General features: G+C 43.4%; 1 protein-coding gene across 1 annotated transcript in view; it reads left to right on the forward strand.

Annotated features, from left to right (window-relative positions):
* Positions 1–24,817, forward strand: part of SUCLG2 (succinate-CoA ligase GDP-forming subunit beta) — a 257,002-nt gene that overhangs the window by 118,643 nt on the left and 113,542 nt on the right. Inside the window, exons 3-6 of the mRNA XM_084764927.1 lie at positions 9,880–9,979; positions 11,142–11,232; positions 16,080–16,232; positions 17,916–18,005. Of these exons, the coding sequence (XP_084621053.1) occupies positions 9,880–9,979; positions 11,142–11,232; positions 16,080–16,232; positions 17,916–18,005 (434 nt within the window). The remainder of the gene's footprint in view (positions 1–9,879; positions 9,980–11,141; positions 11,233–16,079; positions 16,233–17,915; positions 18,006–24,817) is intronic.

Raw genomic sequence — 24,817 nt, forward strand, 5'->3', positions numbered from 1 at the left:
ACTTGCAGCACTTCTGGTGTGCATGTTCTGTAGCGATCAACTTCATTCTGTAGATCGTAAAGCCCAGGCTCTTATTCCTGGCCAAAGTCAGTCCGCAACTTAGTAAGATATGAAATTCAGCTCTGAGCCGAAGCTGTGGGTCGCATAGCCAGGGTCATTTGTGTCACACTCTGATCCTCGCCAGTCCTTAAGAGTGATGGACATAGATCGACACAGAATACATTTAGTAATCTGGCTTGGTACTTAGACTGTTGATGTTGGACACCATCTCATGAGGGCTCGCTACTCCTTTTTGCCACAATAAGGAATCAGGTGGCTTCAGGCAAGGTGCCCACCAGGTAGCTGGATGGAAAGGACCAGCTGATTTGCCAGTGTAGATAAATGCTTCCTGGACCAAGGATGTCCTGTTGGTCTTGAACCAGCAGACCAGTTGTTGAGTTGCAAAGCAGCATTTTACTCTTGTTCCCCTCCTTTACTCCACACCTTCTGTGACAAGAAGTAGTGGTGCTAAGCTCAGGATGACTGGACGGTGTCTATCTAATTCTCAGGTACCTGATTTGATCTAATGGATAGTTGAAAAAAATAATGTTTTTTCCCATATTTGCGTGATCTGCAGCAAATATCACTGTGTATGGTAGTGTGGTGTGCTGGGGGTGGGGCTGTGTTTAACAGCTACCTTCTGCCACTAACTCAAGCTAGTACTTATTTTCAGTTTACATATATGCACATATGTCCCTGTGTTACAGTCTGTTCTGGGACCATAAGAAGCCTTTTCTTCTTTTCTTTCCATCTTTCATTTAAAATTTAAGAGGTTTTTTTTCCCTCTGATTTTGAATAGTCATTAGAATGCAGGTCATATCAAAACTATAAAGAAGTAAAAATGACTTGCACACCAGGTAACCAGTGCTGCTGTGTGCTTTCTATCATTTGAGCCTCTTAGGGTATTTACAACAGTGCTTTCTAAAGCTTGTGAGACAGTGATGCAGTCTAGTTTGTAATGCAAATATTCTTTGGCTTTTATCTTTTAAATACTGTCTGGTGCTTTTCTTTCAAAACCCTGTAGGGTTGCAGAAAGCCTAGAGTCCTAAGTTAACAGGTTTCAGGCAGGTGACAGTGACATTGATGGCACAGAAAAACATTTGCATACAGTCATTTTCATCATGTCATCACATAAGCATCAGGCCATAGCTGCTGGCGTTGCCCCAGCTTTTCTAGAAGCTGTGAGTGGCCCCAGGAGAATTCACTCTTCATTCAGAGTGGAACAGCATGTGAGGATACCTGGATAGGCAGGAGTGAGGGACACACGCAGGGTGGGCTAGCTGTCCGCTACAGATTCCATTGAGTGGGCAAAGCATCACTGCCAGAAAAGGCCATGTTTAAAATAGTTGATTCCCTCTATGTTCTAAAAGCTATATATGTTCATAGTTTTTTTTTTTTAAATCCTTCTTAAAGTGGTATTTGTCTGTCATTGACTGTGACTGACTTAAGTTTCTAGCAGGATGCTGTTTAGAAATCATAGCAATGCTGAGCATGGTGGTGGATGCATATAATACCAGCACTCAGGGAGGCAGAGGCAGGAAGATGGCTGTGAGTTCGAGGCCAGCCTCGTCTACAAATCGAGTCAGGACAGCCAAGGCTACCCAGAAAAACCCTGTCTCGGATAATCTAAATAAATTAATAACTAACTAACTAACTAAATAAATAAAATGAAGAAGAAGAAAAAGAAGAGGAGGAGGAGGAGGAGGAAGTCGTCATTATCAGTGAGGCATACCTGCATTTGTTCTTCCTTATTATGTACCCACATATAGTCATTAGACACTGAGTTTTGTACTAAGGTGAAGGTTTTTTCTATTTTCATGATAGCACAAACTCAACAAGGGGGTTAAGATCCCATCTGTTCATTCATTCTCTCTCTCCCTTTCTCCTTCAAGACAGAATCTCATTTAATCCACACTGGTCTAGAATTTACTCTATAGCCAAGGTTGACTTTGAACTCCTGATCTTCCTGCCTCCAGCTTCCAACTGCTTAGTTTACGTGAAGCACTGTGCAGGAATGCTGTTTTGTTTGGGAGCACATGTGGAATGTCAGAGGGCACATTGTGGAGTTTTCTCTTCCTACCTTTCAGTGGGGTCCAAGGATTTGAATTTAATCCTCAGGCTTTTGTGGCAAGTGCCCTTATACACTGAACCATCTCACTTGCCCTTTTAAATATTTGATTCTAAGGCTACCTTCATGATGAATTCTCAGCAACAGTATTGCCCTTCTTGGTAAGGGCATAGGCTTTACAGTGTGACACTTTGAGTGATACACTTCAGCACTGAGTGTCGCACTATATTTAAATTTCACTTCTTCCAAAAGAAACTAAACAGATACTGAACTTTGGTCACTTCTGTCTTACTAATGAATTTAAGGGCAGATGTCCTGATTTTTCAGTTTACTTCAAAATGTGTGAGGAAAAACCTGTGCCGTGATAGATGGAGAGATGTGTCACAAGACAGATGCAGCAGAAGTGGACTTTGGTGCTGGAGCTGTGGGGAATCTTCACAGTAGCAGTTCAGCTTTCTGTGTGACTAGAAATTTGGAATGAAATGTTAGTGGCCTCAGGGTGGAGTCATGAGAATCCACGTGAGTGGGTTAAGGCACAGTCTCTGAGTGGTGTCTCCTGTGTAGAGACCATGCAGTGCTGGTCATCTGTAACCCTGGCTTTAGTTGGGTGTCTCAGGGGTTAAGTGGAGACAGTGAGTGCATTTAATACCGATCTAATTCCTAGGGTGTCCCTAATAATGCTGTTGGCATTAAGTTGAAAAGGGATGTTCCCTTGATGTGATATTTAATATCCTAACTTGGTAGGTTCTACGATCACCTAGGAAAGAAGCTTCTGGGTGTGCCTGTGGGGCCTTTCTAGATCGGGTTAACTAAACTGGTAAAACACAACTTAAACATAAGTGGCGCCTTTGCGTGGCCTGAGTGATAAGGAGGAAGCTAGCTGAGTACCAGCCTTCCTCTCTCTGCTTGCTGACGGTGGATGCAGTGTGAGCACCTGCCTCACAACTCCTGCCACTGTGCCTTCCCCACCTGTGAACTGTGCCTCAAACTGTGAGCTGAAATAATCCCTTCCTTAAGCTGCTTCTGTTAGGCGTCTTGTGGCAGCAACTGGAAAGCGACTAATGCACTGTGCTTGTGGTAATACGGTGCAGAGTTCCTGGTAGCGTGGATGAATGGCCTTAGATAGAGGGTCCGTTCCAGGCCAGATGTTCTCCTTTGGTCACTTTTGTGGGGCTAGTTAAGCAATCTCACCCCTTAAGTTAAAAGAGTCCACACTGGATGTGTAGGTCACGGACCATGCAGAGCTGGAGAGTGGCTTTATCAGCTGTGCCTCATACCTCTCCTCGAGGCTAGCCCCCACCTACAGACTGTGTCAGTGTGACATCACCGAAAGAAAGGCTTTCAGTGGGGAGATGCCATCTATGTCATGAGACTTGTCTGTGTCCTGAAGTCAGTGCCAGCTTTTAACACTGTTCTTTAAAGATTGATCTATTTGTGAAAGGATAGAAGCAGGATCTAATTTTCTCTCCATGCAGAATCACGTCTATGTTTCTTGCTTGCTGTCTCGCTTCTTGCTAGGAGACCAAGAGACAGAGCTTAGAAGAGGCTGCAGGTGGGCCTAGGGCTATCAGCTGTGGGACTAGAGTTGTCAGCTGCTCTTGGGGGAGGGCGGGGCAGAGTAGCAGCTGTTTGTTCCTCTTACTTTTAAGTGTACAAGGAATATGGCGGAAATGCTTTGGGTGTTGATGCTTTCTTTCTTCCATGAGTGGTTTCTGGTTCATGCTGAGCTCTTGACTGTCACATGGCTACAGGTAATGGATATCACAATATATTTATCTGTCCTGTAGTTTGTGTAAAACACAGTAGCAGTTTCCTCTGAAGAGCTGGTGCTCTGCCTTCAAGCACCTTCATGCCTCGCTCATGAAGGATGCTGAGTCTGTGTCCTGGCAGTGCTACACACTTTCAGAGAAGCCTAAGGTGGTCAGTGAGGTCACTGGAATTTAGGGGCTCAGTGGTAGGAGACTGTATTCTTGAACTTTTCTCTAGAAATTATGTTTTGGTTTACTTTTTAACAAACCTGAGATTGCTAGCATTAATCTATATAAAGGAACAAGATTTTATCTTTCTGAGGCATATAAGAGAGTACACTGAATGGAATCTTTCTAGAGGTGTTTTTATTTAGTGTTAAAATTTTTATCATCAGCAAAATATTAATGGATATGCAAGCAACAATGTCATAGCTAACTAAGGGCAGAAGAGTAGATGAGCTTACAATTATAATGTGAATGGTATCTGTAGCATAGTTTTGTATGTATGTATGTATGTATGTATGTATGTATGTATGTATGTATGTATCAGTGTGAAAAAACAGTGATTTAAAGATTACTTTTAGGAGTTTTGTAGGGACTAAATTGAAAAAAATCCTCTTAAAAACTTAAGCATGTTTTCTGTTAATATAATATCACCTTCTTTACAATCAATAAATTGTTTAAGGTAGTTTTATTATGCCCCAATAGTATCTGAGTGAAGAGATTATTATTTTTATAATGCTTAGTAAATTGGTTATCACATTCAGTATAAAATTTTAGATTTAAAAGTTACATAAAAGTCTTTATTACTAATAAAAATGTATTTCTAAATGTTCACCCCCGACAACTTCCTATTTGAATCTCAAAGCCCCTGTCCTAAAACTGAACTCAGTAAGCCATAGAGAGAGTAGCATGCCCGTATTTGCCCTGGCACTAATCCTAGCAGCCAAGCTATAGGGCAGACCAGATGCCACCTGTTGAATGGACAATGAAAATGTGTTACACATGTGGAGTATTAATCAATCATACAGAACAAAATTACTTAATTTGTGGGAAGAGAGCTAGAAATGGAGATGATTGTGTTAGACCAAGTGAGTGAGGCAGGCTTAGAAAGACAGTGCTGTGTTTTCTCCTATAAGTAGGGTGTGTGGGGAGGAAGACAATGTGGACGTGGAATGGGAGGGATGAGCAGGGTCAAAGAAGGAAACAAGGGGGAGCGAACATAATCAAAATGCATCACAGGCCTGCGTGAGCTATCACAGTGGCACCCAGTGCCTTTGTCATCAGTGCCACTAACAACAGTGTGCATTTACAGAGGTAAGCACACCTGTCTCACAGCCCATCCTATATATCTTACAGGAATGTGGTTTAAGTCTGACGGGTGGCAGTTGGGTGGGAGGCTGAGAATCTGGTCTCAGTCAGCTGGTGTGGGCAGTGTTGAGGTGGTTGTTTCTCGAGTCTTCTGGCTCACTGTTGACATGATTTGAGTTGGAATAAGGAAGCGAATAGAAAGAGTCATCACAGTGTCTTGTTCTTCACATGACCAAGGCCAGGGAGCATTACAGCCATGACCACAGAATGATGACTCAATTTTAACCTTTGGAATTCTCAGGCCTTATGAAAGCCGCTTGATACTTAGGCCTTAAACTTAACTCCTGGTCATTTTAGGTTCTTAATAAAAAAAAATTGTCTTCCCATGATAGCTTTCAACTCTTTTGCCTTCTGTTGTCCCTTCTCTTTGCCTTCTGGTAGTACGGAGATCTGCAGCGGTGAGATACACCTTCACAGCGTCAGGTAGGATTCTGTCACCTACCGAGAGGGCATCACTAATTAGACAGCGCTCTGTACTGAAAGCCAGGGTTTCCCAATTTGCTCTTGTCAGTGAACTATGGAAATAAGAGTTCCCTCAGCAACTCCAGTGCTATGGCTGTGGTAGGGGATGGTTGGAGTGTCTGTGTGTCCTGCATTTGGGGAGGAGTGTGCTGGGAAAGAAGGCAACCTGCAGTAAAACCCAGCTTGGCAGTACCAATTCTCAGTGTAACAATGGCCGGAAATAGTGTATTCTCAGACAAGCTGTGTGCTTGCCTGCTTATTCATTCATTTATTCATTTTTGAGACAGAGTCTTACTATGTAGCTTTGGCTGTCTTGGAACTCACTATGTACACCTGGGTGGCCTCAAACCCACAGAGCTCGGGCTGCCTCTGCCTCCAAGTGCTGGGATTAACAGTATGTGTCAATATGCTGGGCTCTCAGACATACTTGACCAACATTTTTATTGTAGTTTTGAACTGTTTCATGAGTATTATTTTGTATAAATGTTTTCAGAATTCTGTGTCTGAAGAACGAAGTGAACCATTTTTATAAAACTTGCCTAATAAAAACACGTCTTCTTTGAGTGTGGTTTTCTTAATGATTTTAACTTTTTCATTTATACTTAACAATGCTTCCAAGAGCATCCATTATCTAGAATGAGACTCCTGGGACCATAAGCCTGGTACAAACCTGTATTAAAATCAGAGTAACTCATAGCCTAGAAGGAGGTAACATTTGCAGGCAGCAGAGTAAAACCAAAGCATAGGTAGAGCTTCCCGAGCAGCTCTCCACACTGTCCGCTAGGGCTGTAGGGTATGGGAGAAGTTGATCTGTGTCTGTAGGTTGAGCCTCTATGTCTAAAATGACTTTTTCATCTATATATATAAATCATAATAAAGTGCTTTCTCTCAAACTGCTTTTCAGGATCAAAAACTTATTAGGAAAGAAATAAAATACAGTGGGCACGTTGCTTGCCAAAGTCACTCACTACACATAATATTTAGGAGCCGGAATCGCTCACGGGGCCAACTGTAGACTAATAATATGGCTGTTAATGTATATATGCAATCTGTTTCTGCAGAAAGTCCCCCATACCTCCCCACTTCTAGCTTGCTATACAGTGGGTAAATAACATTATCCAGAAAACTTGAGCTGCAAGTGTGGGCTCTTCTTTAATTCTGGTTGATATGGGCCAGGAAAACCAGAATTTGTTTTTACTTTTATTTTTGGAAAGTCAGATCTTTGAATGAAATGAAAACAGTGGAATTAAGTGGAATGAACTTGGTAAATACTGAAAGAAAAGACTGGTAACCTTTGAGTAGAATTTGGCCTCTTTCCATAAATTTAAGTAAATAACAGTTGAAGTAAACCTCTTCCTGAGGCTCCCTCAAGAACTGAAATTAGTGTAGTAGAGGCTGCTCCCTCACCATGCTCAACACTTAGTTATTTTACTGGACTTGTTTTTGACTGCAGTACAAGTTATGGGAGATAGCAGATTAAGTAGCCCCCTTTCCCGTTTTTCTGCTTGTATTGACTTGGGGGCTTTGAGTATGACTCAGTGGCAGAGCATATCCTTAGCATGGGCTAGGCTGGATCAATCTCTGGGTTCTGTTCGCGGCACTACCAAACAAAACAATCCCAAATATTTGTGACCTGATCCCTGGCTTCAGTCATCTTGATGCTTGCTTGGGTTACCACCAGGGTGGTATGGAATCCGTTGACATGAGAGCAGATGTGACTGGCCAGTTGAATAATTGCATCAAGGCTGCAGCCATTCTGGGTGCTGGTGGCTAGAACTGGTTCAATCAGACTTTGGGGTGTCACTCATCAGCAGCCAGTTGGGGGCGTGCCTGACATTCCAGTCCTGCTGTTGAGAAGCTAGGAGGGACAGCCTTTCTCCTGGGCGACAAGGGCAAGGAAAAACGTTCATGACAGTGGAGTGCCCTGAGGCACTTAAAGAATTCCAAGTGACTGTAATTAAACCTTTGAGCAGACAGCAAAAAGTACTTTTTCCACTTGATATGTTCAGAAGACAAATAGAAGCCGTCTTTGTCTGTACCGTATTTGGCAATCACTGAGAATAATCGTTATGGTGCTCGCCATCATACTTTATTTTATGAGTGCACCAGCCATTGAAATCAGCACTTGAGCTAATGTGTTGCGTTTCTTCTTCATGCTCTGGTAGCACCGTGTGCTCCTTTAAAATGACCTCTCTTCAGACAGGCATCGTCTTTCACCCTTTTGTGTCTCTTCTACCAGTTTTGTTTGCTTCTCATCTTATAGCACTGAGAGTGAAAGCCAGCCTAGCTGTCCTCCCGAGCCACATATGCCACCAGCCCTAGAGGTGGGCATTGTAGTCCAGGTTTCCTTCAGTCCCCTGTCATTGTGTGTGCATCTGCTGCTGATGTATGCACGAGCCTGAGTGGACACTGAGTTTGTGGGTTTTGATCCTATGAACAGTGACCATCACCTGTTTTCAGTCAGCTTACTGGGTTCCAGCTTGTCTAGGTCTGGGTTTGGCTGAAGATGTGCTGGTTCATGTTGAAGGCAAAAGCGGAGAAGGACTGTGTTCTAAGAAGGGGCTGCGCTTGCTCCTGAAAAGGTGCCAAGCCTTAGCTCTGGGAGGAGATGAGAGATGGGAGTGCAGGGGCGAAAGCATCAAATGAACCTTTCTGCTGTAGCCTCTGCGTGGGCTGGCTCATGACTGTCTGACCCCCGGCCTTCAGAGTGTGGTGTTATAGCTCCCCATAGTAAAATGTTTGTGGGTCTTAATCTGTCATTCTTTGCCTGATTGACTGGCAATGACAGTGACTTTCCTGCCTGAAGTAGCCAACAACTTACAATTAGAACTCAATATAAATTATGGCAGTTTATTATAACATTTTTTTTTATCCATTTAACTTTTTGACTATTTAGAGAGTGTGTGCATGTGAGTGGAGCAGATGTTCAAGTGTCAGGTGTTTTCTTCAGTCACTCCATCTTATTTTTCGAGACAGTTCTCTCAGTGAGCCTGGAGCTCACTTATTTCCATGAGGCGGGCCAGTAGCCACACTCCGGGGCTTTCCCAGTCTTTGCTTCCCCTGCACCGGGTCACAGGCCACACCCCTGTGCCAGGCCTCATGCTTACAGAGCAGGCCATCTCCCTGCCTGTGCCCACTCTGTGCTCATCCTTAAAACAATCCTCATTATTGTTTTAAATAGCAAACTGAGTTTGGAGGCCTGTGGTTAACAGGGCCTAGCTGAGGGGAGAACACGAGGCCTACAATTCAAGATGCGAAAACCTCAGTTGCAGAAACAGAAAACCATGGGAGCCTAATGGAAGATGATTTAGTTCTCTGGTTTAAATAAAGATGATACACAACACAGTGCCAGCTATGGCCTGATATGTGCGCTGTTTGGTTTTTAAACACATTTAGTTTGGAGCATGCTTCCTATCCCCCCTATACGGAAAGGGAATTCTCTTGCTTGCCACAGGCACCATTTATCACTAGGTGACCTCTCACCCCACTTCCCTGCCAGTCCTATAGACATGCTTGAGTTTATAATTCTGGTCTAAAAGGTCAGGAACAGAGAGTTTATTCTTTCTTTGTGTGAGCTGGGAAACAAATATTCCCAAACGTTTTTTCCCCTAGGAGATTTTTTTCATTTTGCCAATACTTTAAAAAAATATTGCTTGCTTTTAGTTTTAATTCATTTCCTTCTTTCTTAGCTATCCCTGTCAATATATAGAACAACTGCTCAGAAAACTGCTGGTTTCCAGGAATACAGTTATTAAAGACATTCTTTGTCCTGTCTGTAAACTCTTTCTATACTCAGTCCAGACTCCCTCTGACATCTCAGAGGTGATGGTCAGATCCTCTGCCATCTGGGAATGTTGTTACACAGTGAAATTCATGCTGCCTCCATGGCTTTATGTGCATCTTTGAGCACACTCAGAAGAGCAAAGGACCATGAGCCTGGCTTTCCCCATATGTGTGAGCATCAGGGGCTTCCAGTGCTGGGATGGATTTGACTGTCCTCAGTAAACACACATTTTTTATTTGTAAATTTTGAAGTTCCTTGTTGTCTCTGTTTTCAGAGTTGGTTTAGGAGTGCTTTAGTAAGTTCCATGGAAGTCCTACACCATTATTGCTTTTTCCCTGCTCCTTTGAAGAAGAGATGAAGAAAGGAAAGAATTGAAAACAACTATTGTCTGGATTTTTCTTTTTCAGATGCAAAAGAAATTGTTTTAAAAGCCCAGATCTTAGCTGGAGGACGAGGAAAAGGTGTCTTCAATAGCGGATTGAAAGGAGGTGTTCACTTAACAAAAGAGTAAGTCTGGAGGGTTTAGGCCCCCATCCTATTAAAGACTGAAAGGACCCTTGAGCAGGAGAGCTGGGGCAGGGACAGGGGTGGGGGATTCCTTCTCCCTTTAGAGGGTTTTATGTCCCTCAGTGAGGGTGACTATCTGTCCTCTCTCCCAGACAATCTGATACATCCCAAGAGTTAGAAATAATACTTCTTGCAACTGAAATACCATTTCCATTATGTCATTCCCATAAATAATATTCAGTGGTTCCTGGGACTGTGGTGTCTTTGTGGTGTCTGGTCTGATAATCCATGCACGCCTTTATCTGAGCATCTTCCCATCATCCTGCCCCTGCACCAAGCCTCTACTCTCTTCCCATCACAGTCTTTTTATTGATTGCTTTCCCTCTCATTGTTTATTATTTTACAGACCGTCCACTGTCAGTGTTCCATTCAGTTCTATCTAAATTTTATGCATCTATATTGTTTCTTTACTAATTTGTTCAGGGGAGAAGGTACCAGAGTTTAGCATCTCTTCACTCATTCATTCCTTCATTTGTATGTGGCTCCCAGTGAGCCTTTGTTATAGCACTGGACACACAGAATGTAAATGGAAAGGCATGCATTCTGTGGGTAATATGAGGATGTGGGCTAGAGGTGGACCCTGGGCAGTGTGGATGTGAGGCTGTGGGGTGGCAGAGGTTGGCCCTGGGCAGTGTGGATGTGAGGCTGTGGGGTGGCAGAGGTGGGTCCTGGGCAGTGTGTTTGTGAGATTGTGGAGGTCGACCCTGGGCAGTGTAGATATGAGATGGTGGAGGTGGGTCCTGGGCAGTGTGGGTGTGAGGCTGTGGGGTGGGGGAGGTGGACCCTGGGCAGTGTGGATGTGAGGCTGTGGGGTGGGGGAGGTGGACCCTGGGCAGTGTGGATGTGAGGCTGTGGGGTGGCAGAGGTTGGCCCTGGGCAGTGTGGGTGTGAGGCTGTGGGGTGGCAGAGGTTGGCCCTGGGCAGTGTGGGTGTGAGGCTGTGGCGTGGTGGAGGTGGGTCGTAGGCAGTGTGGGTATGAAGATGTGTGACGGTCTGTGGTGGGCAGTGGAGGTAACCGTGGATACTGGGAACCCTGATGTGTAGTGATTTGCAATATGCCCTGATTGTCTCTTCGTCATTCCCTCCTTTTTGTCCCTCTTAGCCCTAAAGAAGTGGGACAGCTGGCTCAACAGATGATTGGTTATAATCTCGCAACAAAACAAACTCCAAAAGAAGGTGTGAAGGTTAACAAGGTAATGTGGATGCTCTTGGTCTTTTTGTATGTACTTTAAACAAAAGAGCGGAGAGCTAGACTTCGCTCTGCCAGATTCCAAGGAAGCACTGTCCTTTGGCAGTGTGCTGTTTTAGTTGAGGGAGTGCTGTGTCATTGAAGAAAGACCAATAGGGCTGTGGACATTGGCATTCACCAAAAGCCAGTGAGGTGATGACCAGAGCAGTCTTCGTTAAAAGCCCACGGACGTCCTGCTTGGAGCTGACAAGGCTCAGCAGGGCGCCTTGTCCTCAGTTAGCCCCTCCTCTTCCCGTGCAGCCTCGTCCTCAGGTTTTTGTATTAGAATTGCCTGTTGCAGTGGCTTTTCTTGAAATGTACCCCAGGCTATACTTCTAAGTCACTATTGCTAAGAGCATATTACTAGTGAGGAGTGCTAGCAGTGAGTGTGTAAAGCATGCATGTCCATGTGCATACATGCATATGGCACATAGAGATGCACAGCAGAGGAAGTAAAGCTCAGAGAAAAATGGCCTGCATCTGCTATGCCATTGTGAGTACAGGAGCCAAGTCCAGACCCTGCCTTTCCCTCCTGTCACTGTTTTCAGCCTTTTGTTTTTCTTTTCATATGTGAAATAACCAAAGCTGTCTATCATACATAATGTGCAAAATGAAGACCATGCAGAGATCTATGTTTACAATGCAAGACCTGTAAAGCAGAATATGAATTCATGACCAGAGCCCCTTGGGTATCACATGTGGTAACCTTGAAGACAGCTATGGCTCGAAAGACAGTAAATTGGGCCCCACTTTTTGACCCTGATCTGTTGCCATAGCATCAGAGACTTGCAGCTTCTATTATTGTGCTGTACTTGGGGGGGCCACTGAGTGGTACATTCTACTTTAAGTTTTCACAGAACTTTAGGAAAATTCTTGACATAACCTTAGGAAGTGTGTCCTTATTAAGTCATGGAAGGGGTCAATCCAAGCTGAAATAGAGACACTGGAAAGCAAAAGATATCTTAAGAGGACGTTCATGTCCGTCCCTGTGCCTCTATTGAGACAGTGCATCCCAGGAACTTGGAATCTCCTCCTGAAGGTCATGCTGCGAAAAGGGAAAGGCTGAAATCTGCTGCTGGGCCAGGGAAGAGCTGGCCTCCCAGGAAGGTTTCACAGAGCACCGTGCAGAAGTTACCGTTAACAGTGCTCTAAACTTATGTCAGGACCCAAAAGATGGGCTTGGGGAGGTGATCACTCGATCTCTGTTCTTCCCAGTGTGACACACTGAGTTTCCTTCTCTGCTTCTTGCTATTGTTTGTTTAATTGGCCTGTTGAGGCTCAGTGCAGAGCCTCTCTTGTTAGGATGGCCAGCGCTAGGATCATCATAAGACAGCTCCGGAAGCAGCAGGAACTGGGGACACTACAAGGCCGTTAGCTTCAGCTACTAAAAAGGCTGAGGAGCAAACCGAAAAGCTGACTGGGCCTGTCCCTTTACAGCCCCTCTTAGGTGGGTATAGGGACTATGAGAGTTGCTTTGTTCCTGTTCAGACCAGAACTCTAAGTTTATTTCCCTTTTAAATCTGATTGTGTGCCTTCACCTGCATAACTTACTCATAATTTGTCCAGAGAGTGCATAATTAGCACTTTTGTTTGTAGGGAATTGTTGTTTTATATGGACACATGGGAATTCAGATTAGAATTTGTGAAACTTTTAACAAGCATGTAAAAGTGTATCCTTAAAGCAGAGTCACACTATGTCATAATAGAATCCCACAGAAAGGTGGCTTGTAACTAAGCCCCTGACATGCTGGAGATAAGCACGTTCCTGAGAACTGAGACATCACCAGAAAACCACCAGAGGAATTTATTTTTGAGTATATTTTTATCCCATAATTCAGTATCATGAAGCAATTCCAATAGAATAAAAGTCAGAAAGTAAAATTTGTGCACATCTGGAGGAAATTGCTGTGTGTTGTTTTGTCCTTTTCTGATGTTCATGGTATGTTCTCACCTTTCTGTAACAACATACATGGTCTGCTTCCTTTATTTTGAGATGAGGTTTATTGTAGCTCAGGCTAGCCTCAAATTTGCAGAAAATGGCCGATACTTCTGATCCTCCCTCAAAGCATGCTGAAGTATTACATCTTTCTCCCAGGTCAGGGCATGTGAGTCTAGCTCCTCCCCCTCCCCCTCCTGTTCCCCCTCCCCTCCTCTCCCTCCTCCTCCCCCTCCTCCCCCTCCTCCTCCTTTTCCTCTTCCTTCTCCTTTTCCTCTTCCTTCTCCCCTTCTGTCTCCTTCTCCTCCTCCTCCTTCTCCTCCTCCTCCTCCTCCTCCTCCTCCTCCTCCTCCTCCTCCTCCTCCTCCTGCTTCTTCTTCTTCCCCTTCGCCTTCTCCTTCATCTTCTTTTTTGGCAGGATAGCCCTTGCCTCTAGTCAATGAGGATAATTAGTATTTAACAGCACCTAATGATAGATTGTCAGTGTGACAGTGGAGATTCAAAATATTCTGATTTAGTGAAAGGCTGTGGGATTCACAACCTTTTTATTTTCAAGATGGGCATTTGGAGATTCCACAGGTGGCCCCAGATAAGGAGACAGCAGGACCCCAGTTTCTGTTTTCCAGGATATTTGGTATCCACTGTATCTCCCTTGAGCTGGTGGTAAATTAAAAAATATCTTGAAAAGGAGGACCATATCTTATTAGAGCTTTTAAAGCTTTTATTACATTAATAAAACTGTTTTAGGGGAATCTAGGTAGCTAAAATATAAAGACTTTACTACATAACTTGAAAAATGAAGCCTCGTACTAAACAACTTTTAGGAAAGGTGGTGTTATTTTGTTCGCTCAGAAAAATTTCAAGTCCATTATTGATTATTTATTGCATGTTTATGTTCTTTAAAACTTAGTCAAGACATTTCCTCATTCCTGGTGGATTTCTGTAAGTTTAGACAATGACCCAAGTGCAATTTGACAGTACTAGTTGAAATCTTAAACATTCCATGCTAGACCAAGCCATTTTATTATTACAGGGAATAAAACATATGAGCAAAAAATACATATACAAAAGTAAGGCTAGAGTAGTATTTCAGCTATGAAAATTGATGTCCATATAAATAGCTGTACACGTGTTTAAATAAATGTTAACATATAAATGTTGTATTGTCAAGGTAGGAAGAAACGATCTTAGAATCTATCCAAGTTGTCTGGTTAATGTTTTTAAAACAGGGCAGGGGGTGTAGCTTAGTTGGTAGAGTGCTTGCCAAGCATGCAGGAAGCCCTGGACTCAGTCCCCAGCTCTGCTTAAGGTGGGCATGGTGTCTTGTGCCTCTAACCTCAGCACTTGCGAAGTAGAGGCAGGAGGATCGGAAGGTCTAGGACAGCCTTCGAAAAGTAACTCAGAAACAAAAACAGGGCACTCTAATACGCGGGATGTGACGCCATTACTGCAGTGCCTGCAGACTCAAATGAAAGGGACTGACGCGCTCACAAGAGTTTTTCTTGCTATATGCATTTGTTGTAATTGTTTAGAAAAGGATGCTCGGTGGAGAAGTGACCAAAGGGTAAACTTGTTCCATTCCACTTGCCTCCAGCCCAGTATGGTCCTAACTAGTGATGCCACGTGCTCCCAGGGGAAGGAGTGCCTTGCTTGTCCTAACTACTACAGAGACTGAAGGGGCCACGGTACCATTTTACCAGTTGGGGTCAAGGCATCTGGATATGAGGGGGCTGTGCTGCAGGAGGCTGCATTCAGTTTCCAGTTTATCTGCTCTCTCTCTGTGTGTGTGTGTGTGTGTGTGTGTGTGTGTGTGTGTGTGTGTGTGTGTGTTTTAATTATCATTATTATTTCTTCGGATTGAGCCCAGGGCCTTACACCTGCTAAGCCTGCGGCAGGTCCTCTATAAGTGACTTACACCTATTAAATGTGCAACAGGTCCCCTAGAAGTGACTGGACTTCAGCACTTGCTTTTTTTCTTCTTTGGTCCTGAAGATTGAACTCTGCATGCGTGCTAGGTTGAGCTTTTGAGCACTGAACATATTTGTTTGTTTGTTTCTTGAGACAGGGGTTTTCTGTGTAGCCTATGCTGTTCTGGATTCACTTTGTAGACCAGGCTGGCCTGGAACTCACAAAAATCTCTCTGCATCTGCCTCCCTGAGTGCTGGGATTAAAGGAGTCTACCACCACACTTGCCTCCCACCTTTTTTTAAACTTTTGCTTTTTAGTCATGGTCACAGTTAGCTCCTCAAACTCAGTCTGTAGCCCAACTAGGCCTCGTCTTGGTACCCTCCTGTCTCAACCTCCCAAGTAGCTCCAATTACAGGCCTATGCCATCAGGCCCAGTGACTGCATTATTTTAAATGACCAAATACTATGTTTACAAATGGAGGATACAAAGTGAAGTAAAATACACAAGACACAAAATATATAAATATATGCAGTATCAGTGTACTGTAAAAACAAAACAAAACAAAAAACTTCTTGTTTGGAAGTCAAACCTGGTTTTCTACCAGAGACATTTAAGAAAAGCCAGTGTAATAATATATATGTACTTTTAATGTGTCAAATCAAAACGGCTCCTTCCTTGGAGTTTTTCTCAAATGACACAGATTCACCAGAAAGAAAGACTTAGATGAGAGTGGGGAATGTTCCTGAAGCAAACCAGGAACGTTTGTCACTTGACCCCTTTAACCAGATCAATTAAGGAGGTGACAGTAGGCCTTGTGCACCAGAACAGAAGCTGTAGACCTCTGGATACTGACTGACTCCAGTCAGGAACCTGGAAATAATGGTATTTTTTTGGTTTTTGTGGCAAGTGCATTTCCAAGCTCAAATCTGCTTGACGCCAGTTAACTAGACTTCTCCTTCTGTGCTAGGTGATGGTTGCTGAAGCCCTGGATATCTCCAGAGAAACTTACTTGGCCATTCTGATGGACCGCTCCCACAATGGCCCCGTGATCGTGGGCAGTCCCCAGGGGGGCGTTGATATCGAAGAAGTGGCGGCTTCCAATCCAGAACTCATCTTTAAGGTATGTGCGACTAGCCAGCCATGTTAACTGCTTGTTAGGGTAGTAACTGCTCAGCATTTACTGTGGAGTCTGAGGCAGGGAGCACTCAACCTGGTACTGGGTGGAAGTCGGACAGAATCGAAGTGTCTAGTATTTAAAGACTTTTTCTTCTTTCCTTTCCCCTTTCTTCCTTCTCTGTCTTCTCTGCTTTTTCTTTCTGCATCATTTCTTTTTATCCAACCTGACTCAAGAATTATCCACTCTGAGAACACTGTTAGTCTCCATTTCGCTGGGTTGACTCCCTCCCTTTACCAGTGGGAGTTGTGTGGACCCTTTTTCTCATGTACTTGGCTATGGGTGCGAGTTACTTTTCTTGTTGTGACAGACTCCTGTCAGAGTAACTTTCGCAATGGTTTACTGTGGCCCACAGTTTGAGGGTGCAGTTCATTATGGTTGGGAAGGCATGGCGGCAGGAGAGGGAGGGAGCTGGTCACATGGTGTCCATGGTCACTGCTTGTGCTAGGCTCATGTCCTCCTCCTTGACCCATCTAACATGACACCTCCCACACCTAGGGTGGGTCTGTGCTCCTTAGTTCACTTAGCCTAGTCACTTCCTCACAAACGTACCCAGAGAGGCACCTCTTCTCTGATCCAGACCACATCCAGCCGCCAGTCGCTATTAAACCTCACTGACTGTCTAGAGACAAACAGGCATTCAAAGGTTCATAGTCTCATCCATTGCTTCAGTCCTTGAAATCTTCATACTAAGATAGGTTTCACAAAGCTGTGTAGTAAGTAGTGCTACTGTACTGGCTTTCACCCTGTAGCGTTAGGAGAAAGAACTGCATTTATGTGACAGAAATGCTCAGGCACCATTCTCATCTACAGAGGAAAAAAATTTGGAACAATGAACCCAGTTTTTAATATGAGTTCTTAATGACTAGTTCCATTAAAATTTTCTGTAAGAAACTTCAGAAATTGATTTCTTTCCCCTTAAATAGGAGAAAGATCCTATTTTCTGAATTTGTTTTTCTGTATACTGTACCCACATTTCAATGATTATTTAAAAAATAGTCCCATTAGTATTACATAGATTAACTGCTTTCGAAGTTTAATTGCAGCTTTATACATAGGCTTACTCTTAGTGTCTAGCCATTTTCAAAGTTAACATTATCTAAAGCAATCTAATTTGCTAACATAATGCATGAACAGCAGATGAGCAGCATTCATTGTTTTTGACAGAAAAGCTCTTTGTAGAGTGAAGGTATTATTAATAATTTTCATATGAATAAAGTGCTCAACTCTTATGATAATATTTAACCTGTGTATGACAACTCCAAACTTAACAGCAATATTAGGTAGCAAAGCCTTTCTTTGGATGCCTTCCAAAAGATGTCACAAAAATTAACTGACTAAATATTCATCAATGCCATCTGTGTAGTAATTAAAAGTGAAAACTGGCATCAGATCGTCTTGTCAGCATGCCACCTTGAAGAATTAGATAGTTTTTGGAAGGGCTGTTGTATGATGGCCTGCTAATTAAAACGTACCCCATAGGCAGCCACAGTAGCCCTGTTCAGAGCTCTGTGGAAGGGTGCCACACTTTAGTTACTCATTTGCCAGTAAATAGTAAACGTTTGCTTTGAGGTTTAAATCTTCTCACTGGACTTCTGAATTTTGTGCATTTGATAATATTTTTACTAGGAGCAGATTGACATCTTTGAAGGGATAAAGGATAGCCAGGCCCAGCGCATGGCCGAAAATCTGGGCTTCGCCGGGCCTTTGAAAAACCAGGTACATAAGCCTTTGGGATACAGCATGTTTGCCTTGTGTCAGAAAATATTGCAAGAACTTCGTAATTGCTGCTGATGTTTGTGACTCATAGAAAACAAGATGGATGTGTCTCAGTCTTTCCCCAAATTGTTTGTGACCAAGGAAATATTTCCTGCTGTTTTAAGAGGTGATGTTTATGGTGTATGTCTGTGTATCTGACAGAGATGGGTATGTATACATATATGTGGTAGAGATGTGTATGTATGTGGTAGAGATGTGTATGTATGCATATATATGATAGTATATTTGTGCATATATAATATATACATATATGATAGTGTGTGCCTGTAGGTTTATGATGTATGTATGAATATGTGCTTATAATGTATGTGTGCATGCCTGTATATGTATGTGAAAGGTATATACGCACATATATATGAGAGAATGTATATATTTATGTGTGTTTGCATGCTCCAGGTTTATAATTATGTATAAATACCTATATATGTAGATATAGGTGACTTTGCATGAGTATGAAAATGTATGATACAGATGTGTTCTGCACATTTATGATGTGTACATAAACAGATATACATAGTGCGATAGAGGTTTCTATATTTGTGGCATGTAGTTACATAAGCTTCATGTGATTTGGTGATATGTTGTTTCTGTGGTTTTGAGACAAGGTCTCATGTATCTCAGGCTGGTCTTGAGTTTTTGAACCTCTTGGTCCCACCTCCTGAGCCCTGGCATTACAGCGTGCACCACTGCACCTGGTAGAGGTGATCCTCGGGATCTAACTCAGGGCTTGATGCACGCAAGCAAGCATTCTGCTCACTAAACTACATACAGCCCCAGCCCTTTAATTTAGATTTTAGATTTTCATAAAGAACTGCTGGCGCTGCTTGACACACGCCCATTCTTTCTGTTGAGAATGTAGTCCTAGCATCTGTATAATGGGAGTAATGACTGCCAGCTCAGAGGAACATTGTAGGGACTGAGCTCAGGGCTGTGAGAGCAGTTGTTGGCAGTACTCCATTAAAGATGGGCTCCTCTGCCGGGGTTGCAGCTCAGCGGTAGAGTTCTTGTCTTGGACATGCAAGATGCACAAAGAAGCAAGATTATCATCGTATTTATTAACAATACACATTACACGATCACTTGCTATTCTTTTGTGGCCAGTGGGCATTTGAAATGAATATTGATGTTATGAAGCTATTATTTCACTCTAGAACAACTGAAAATATATTAATTTAGTAGTCATATCGTTTAGCTTTGAGGGGCAAAAATGGTACTCGAAGGTTCTGGGAGGTAGACTCTCTGTCATGAACATCCTGGCTCTACATTTGGTCTAACCCATGGCACCTGATGATATGTGGAAAAGACACGCTTCATCCCACAGCTAAGTCCGAAGAACCTACTGCCCCTGTCCTGCCCCTTTCTCTTCTCCATAACTCCAAGAGGCTTCCTTAGTAACTGTGTGTGCGTTCACTGGCCTGGGGCTGCCCAGTGGTTTCGCAGTAAGTTCTCCCACAGTACCCAGGGAGGATTGTCTTCAGCATCCCTCAGGATATCCTAAGAGCCCTTCTACAGCATGACGTAGTGTTTGCTTACATCTGACACACATTCTCACCCAGGCATTTTATACTCCTTACAGTTTCAGTGCTCTGTAAACTGTTGCTATGTTTTACTGCTTTGGGAATAATGACAAGAAAAGAAGATCTAGGTGGTCAGAGCACACGCACTGTTCACTTAGAACATTGTTGTTATGTATGTGTATGTGTGTGGGAACACATGTGCTGTGGTGAGCATGAGCTTGCTGGACTCATCTCTGTGTTTCCACCATGTGGATTCTGGGGATTGAACTCACGTCATCAAGCTTTGTAGCAAGAGTCTTTGCCACAGTGTCATCTCACCAGCCCTGCAGTATTTGCTGTTTGTCGTTAGTTGAACTCTTGGCCATGAGACCTGCAGATAGAGGGGGCTCTCCCCTTTAGCTTAGTTGAACATTTCTGTTCCAATGGAACTGTAGTTTTTGTACTAGTTTATTCCTGCCTTTACCTTTTAAATTTTAATTCTCTCTAGAAGTGTGATGATGACAATAGAAAAGTTGATGAAGGGAAAAGAGGAACACGACTTCAAAGTATATAAAGGAAGGACACTCATTTGAAAATGAGAGTAAAGTCTATTGAGATGGTAGAGGAAGACAGGGCATCCTAGACTAAGCCCCAGGAAAAGGCAAAACAGCCAGTGTTCAACAGTGAAAGAAACTAGCTGTCCTCTCTGAGGCTGGCAGAGTGTTTGTGTGGAGGCACATTGCTCAAGGGGAGATACTGGTAGAGTCTTGGTCTCTGTGCTCTAGTGCTTAGATTTGTGTTATTAAAATGAGGCTGCTAACAACATTTGCTATATAGAGAGAAGTTATTCTCTGAAAACTAGTTTCTTACGATTACATCATGGTGTTACAGTTATTTGGTCCCACACTTGATTCCAAATGTATACAGTCACCTGTTAATGCCCTCTATATCTGCACATATGCATTTCTCCCATTTGTCTGTTGTCACCTTTGCTTAGTCCCAGTCCCCATCACAGCAGGTGCCTTGCTCACTGCTCCGCTGTCACAGCTCATAGTGTATAGCATATGTATATCACATACACCCAGAGCATCTGGCATGTGCAAGATTAAGTCAATCAGGCATGTAGTTAGTTTGTCTACATTGAATGCTTCTAGGAACCAGCAGTAGATATCATAATGTGGCCACAGAAGAAACCCAGAGTGGGCCAAAGCTGCCCACCTGTGGTTGGAATGCTCAGCTTATGAGCACAGTAAAGAGCTCTATAGATGATAATAGTATTAAATATATCCTAAGACACCCTTGCTACCTCCATATGGAAGAGAAAGTTAAGGGTTATTTATAGCTCTTAACTGTATAATTACGTTTCCCCGGCGCCCCAAATGCGGTTTCTGAATGTGCTATGTAGAGAAGTAAAGGTGCATATGTGGCTCCCTGGGGTCACTAAGGAACTGGGGTTGCCAGGATATTTTTAAGTTATCAAGGAAAGGAAAGAGAGAATAAACACTCTGAGACAGGGTCTCCTGTGTCACTGGCGGGCTGACATCTTCATAGGTTTGACGCTTTATGTGTTCAGTGAGTGAGCACTGATAGTGAGTTGCTTACTGTCTTCAGCGTGCTGAAAGATAGCCATTGTTCCCGTGGGGCGTGTGGACTAGTGGAGATCATTCCTCAGGCTTAGAATACATGAGCCAGCGAGGGAGGGAGGGCAGTGAGGAGGGAGGGAGGAGGAAAAGAGGGGAGGTAGAAAGAGACAGAATGAGAAGGAATGTGCGATGTGGATGGCTTGGAATTTATTGAGGGGTTTGCAGTTTGTTTGCACAGTAGGAAGGATGGATGGGTGGCACATGAGCTCAGCAGAGCGGTTCGTAACATGTGAAAACAGGAGTCTCTGATTCAGGATGCTGCCTTAAGGCATGAGGATTGGTGCAGGGGTGCCATGAGCAGAGGAGGCATGTGAGAAAGGCTAACATTTAAACAATCTTACCTCATTGATCCTATCATGAAGAGATGATCCTAGAAGTCAAGGGACTGCATGTACATTTGGCAATGGTTACCTTGGTAAGATCTGCATTCTGTATTTTACCACAATTTCTTGAAGTGGTTGTATTAGGTCTTATTTATGTGCCTTGTTTCCATTATGTACTTTGTCCTTACTGATGAATTCCTCATTAAATCATTTATTGTTAACTAAGGCAGTAGCTACAGAAGTGTATGGCACAGGATAGGGGTCAGTAGGGCCCTCCCATGTGCACACATGCAGCTCTGCTGCACCTAAGTAACAAATCAGAAGCCAGACATAGAGTCACATGTACACATTCTCAGCTACCTGAGAGACTGAGTCATGGTCCCTGAGATTATGGGTATGAGACCAACACCAGCCACCTAACAGGATCCATAAAGCCCAAGCCCCAAAAGATACTCAGTTGCCACACCTTATACAGCTTGGTCTTAGACACTCAGACACACATTTGGAAAAACAGGATTGAGTGGGCTGAGGTCACTCTGATAGAGTGACACCAACTATGCCAAAACCCCAGCAATAGCCCAGAAACTCAGAGAATTGATTGTGTATCACAGCGAGGGGGTGTTAGCTAACCTCTGCTGTCAGAGGCCTCTGTAGGGACCAGTGTCTGGCTGTACACATCCCCGAGAAAGCTGTGATGGTAGAGGAAGGTGTGCTGCTGCTCTGTGTAAGCTCCGACAGCATCAGCACATGAACCAAAGGAAGGCTCTGTCAATTCGCATGGACCGGAGGCACTGTGGTCCTTGGCATGGCTCTGCCATGTATTCAAGGCTTCCTCAGGTCCCCAGATTCCATCATTTATGGGTGCCTGGATTTGTAATTTAATATAGTTTATTTGGCTTTAAAAAGTATCAGTGCTGAAAGCAAGAAACAATGACGTAAACTAGGAAAAAATGTTAAGAGTTTTTTAAAGTACTTCTAGAACGATATCAGCCTTTTGAAAGTCTGGCAAGAAGCCAGAAATCACGAGACACAAGTGATGTGATTGTCTTTAGATTCCCATGTGGTGGGAGTAACACCAACACGATGGAAAGGTGAATATTAAAGGGTAGATATAGTTACAGAGCAAACTGTATTCACATAAAAGCACTTCCTTTAAATTAATGATTAAAAAACCCAAATCACAACAGAAAGGTTTACAAAATCCACAGAAAAGGAAATACAAATCTCTCTTACGAGCTAGAATGGTGCTCCAATCCATTCACAATGTGAGCTGTTTATTAAAACTACACACCACTTGCCACACCCAGCATAATGCAGATGTTGGACGGGTGTGAGTGGAAAGTCTTCCTGCACTGGCTTGTGGGTGCTCAGGGTAGGTTCATTCTAGCAGCTTAATAGAATCATCCACAATTAAAATGCTTTCAGGGCTGTGGGGAGAGCAAGAGTCACTGAGTTCAATCTCGAGAAGCTCCGATGGGGAAAGCAGCTGGCTTTGTTTCATATAAAATCCCAGAGCTGGGGAGGTAGAGACAGGTGGACCTGTGGGGCTCGCTGATCACCCAGCCAAGGTAATGTGAGATCCAGGCCAGTGACAGATCCTGTCTTGAAAAAAAAAAAAAGCCCAATGTACACGTCAGAGGAACAATACCCGGGCCTCCGTATATATATTATATATTATGACACCTCATTCATGCACACACATATGTGCATACAGCCATAAACATGTAAACACATGCACATAGCCATACATACAATAATAATAAATAAAATACTTCCATTCGTTCTGCACTGCTGTGGTGATTTACCCATGAATTCCTAGTCACGTGCATTACATATCCACAGAAACAAGAAAAATGACATTTTAAGTAAATGAAGCTATTAGAAGCAATCCATATGGTCATTATTTAAGTGATGAATGTAGTGAGTGTTAGTATAGCCACACAACAAAATATGACCTGACAATTCAAAGATGGCCTATTTATCCTGCCTGTGAAGGTTTCTATTAATAGGACGGAGGCATTTGTTGTTCTGTGAAGGTGGCAAGTGTGCATCTTAGCATGCACACAGGATGTGTCTCAGATAGAGCAGAAGCTGTCCATGTCTGCCTGGAAGTTGGGGTTGGGACACAGAATCATGAGGACTCCTGCTATATGTGGGAGCCCTCAAACATTTGTGTGTTACCTAACCTTAAAATATTTCATAATAAAAAAGTTTGTTTGTTTGGTCTAGTATAATAGAAATGCTGGCCAGGGTAGGTGAAGCAGAAAGCTTGTGAGTTTGAGGCCAATCCAGGCTGCATAGCATGTTGAGGGTCAGTCTCAGAAACATCCTGGAACCTTCCCTTAAAAAAAAAAAGTTTTAGCCTTACACTTTGGATGCATTTATTTATGTTCATCAGATTTCAACTAGGATTTAAGAAAATGTACACAAAGACCTGAAATAGTAAATATTCAGATAGTATGAGATGTATAGAAATGCTTTAGTCAAGCCTGGGATGGCGTTCAGTATTGACCTTAGTATGAATTTATATTTGGGGCTTTATTCATAGGTATTGTAAGACCTGAGAGAGTGAAGACTGAGGAGTAAAGAGGTCCCAGCTTCTCCCTTTTTATCTGCCCTGTTTCCCCATTACTCTACCTCTGACCAGGCAGAGCTGCAAGGCCGCTGGCCCAGAAACATTTGCAATTAGCCTCAGGAGCATTAGATGCTCTATTACTCAAAAAAGGGCTGGACCACACTGGCTCTGATGGCGCACAGCAGGGCTGGCATGGTGGGTATCAGGTGGCAAGAGAGAAGTAAAACAAGGCCAGGAGCGAGTGCCGCTCTGTGTACCACCGTAGCTGCACAGGCTTACCCTAGTTGAGGCGGATTCTCCTGGAGGTTTGATGGTCCCAAGCTCCGCCACATGTACAGACCAGCCTACCCTGACAGGAACAGGGAGTACGAGTTGCCTGGGAAGAATGAGTGGTAACATTAGGGGCTGGGGCACTAATGCTGTGCGTCACTTTTGCCTCTAGGACCTCCTGTGTTCAGTGGGAGACGTATGGTTCTGTGGCTGCTGTGCTGTTTGAGACCTTCATCTTTCTGTCTCGCAGTTTCCATCAGACACTCAGGAATTTCTTTGTACAATTTAGGCGCAGATTGATGAATATAATAACCATTTTATTCCAGCAGAATAAAGAAAACCTTGACATTATAAACTCTCAAAAGCCTGTTTACCTTTTTGCTTAAATGGGGCCTGTTTGTATTAGTAATTGTAGCTTATACTGCAGTCTAACATGACTAATAGG

Source organism: Acomys minous, assembly GCF_964271855.1.
Source record: "Acomys minous genome assembly, chromosome: 17".
In the NCBI taxonomy this organism is placed as follows: Eukaryota; Metazoa; Chordata; class Mammalia; order Rodentia; family Muridae; genus Acomys; species Acomys minous.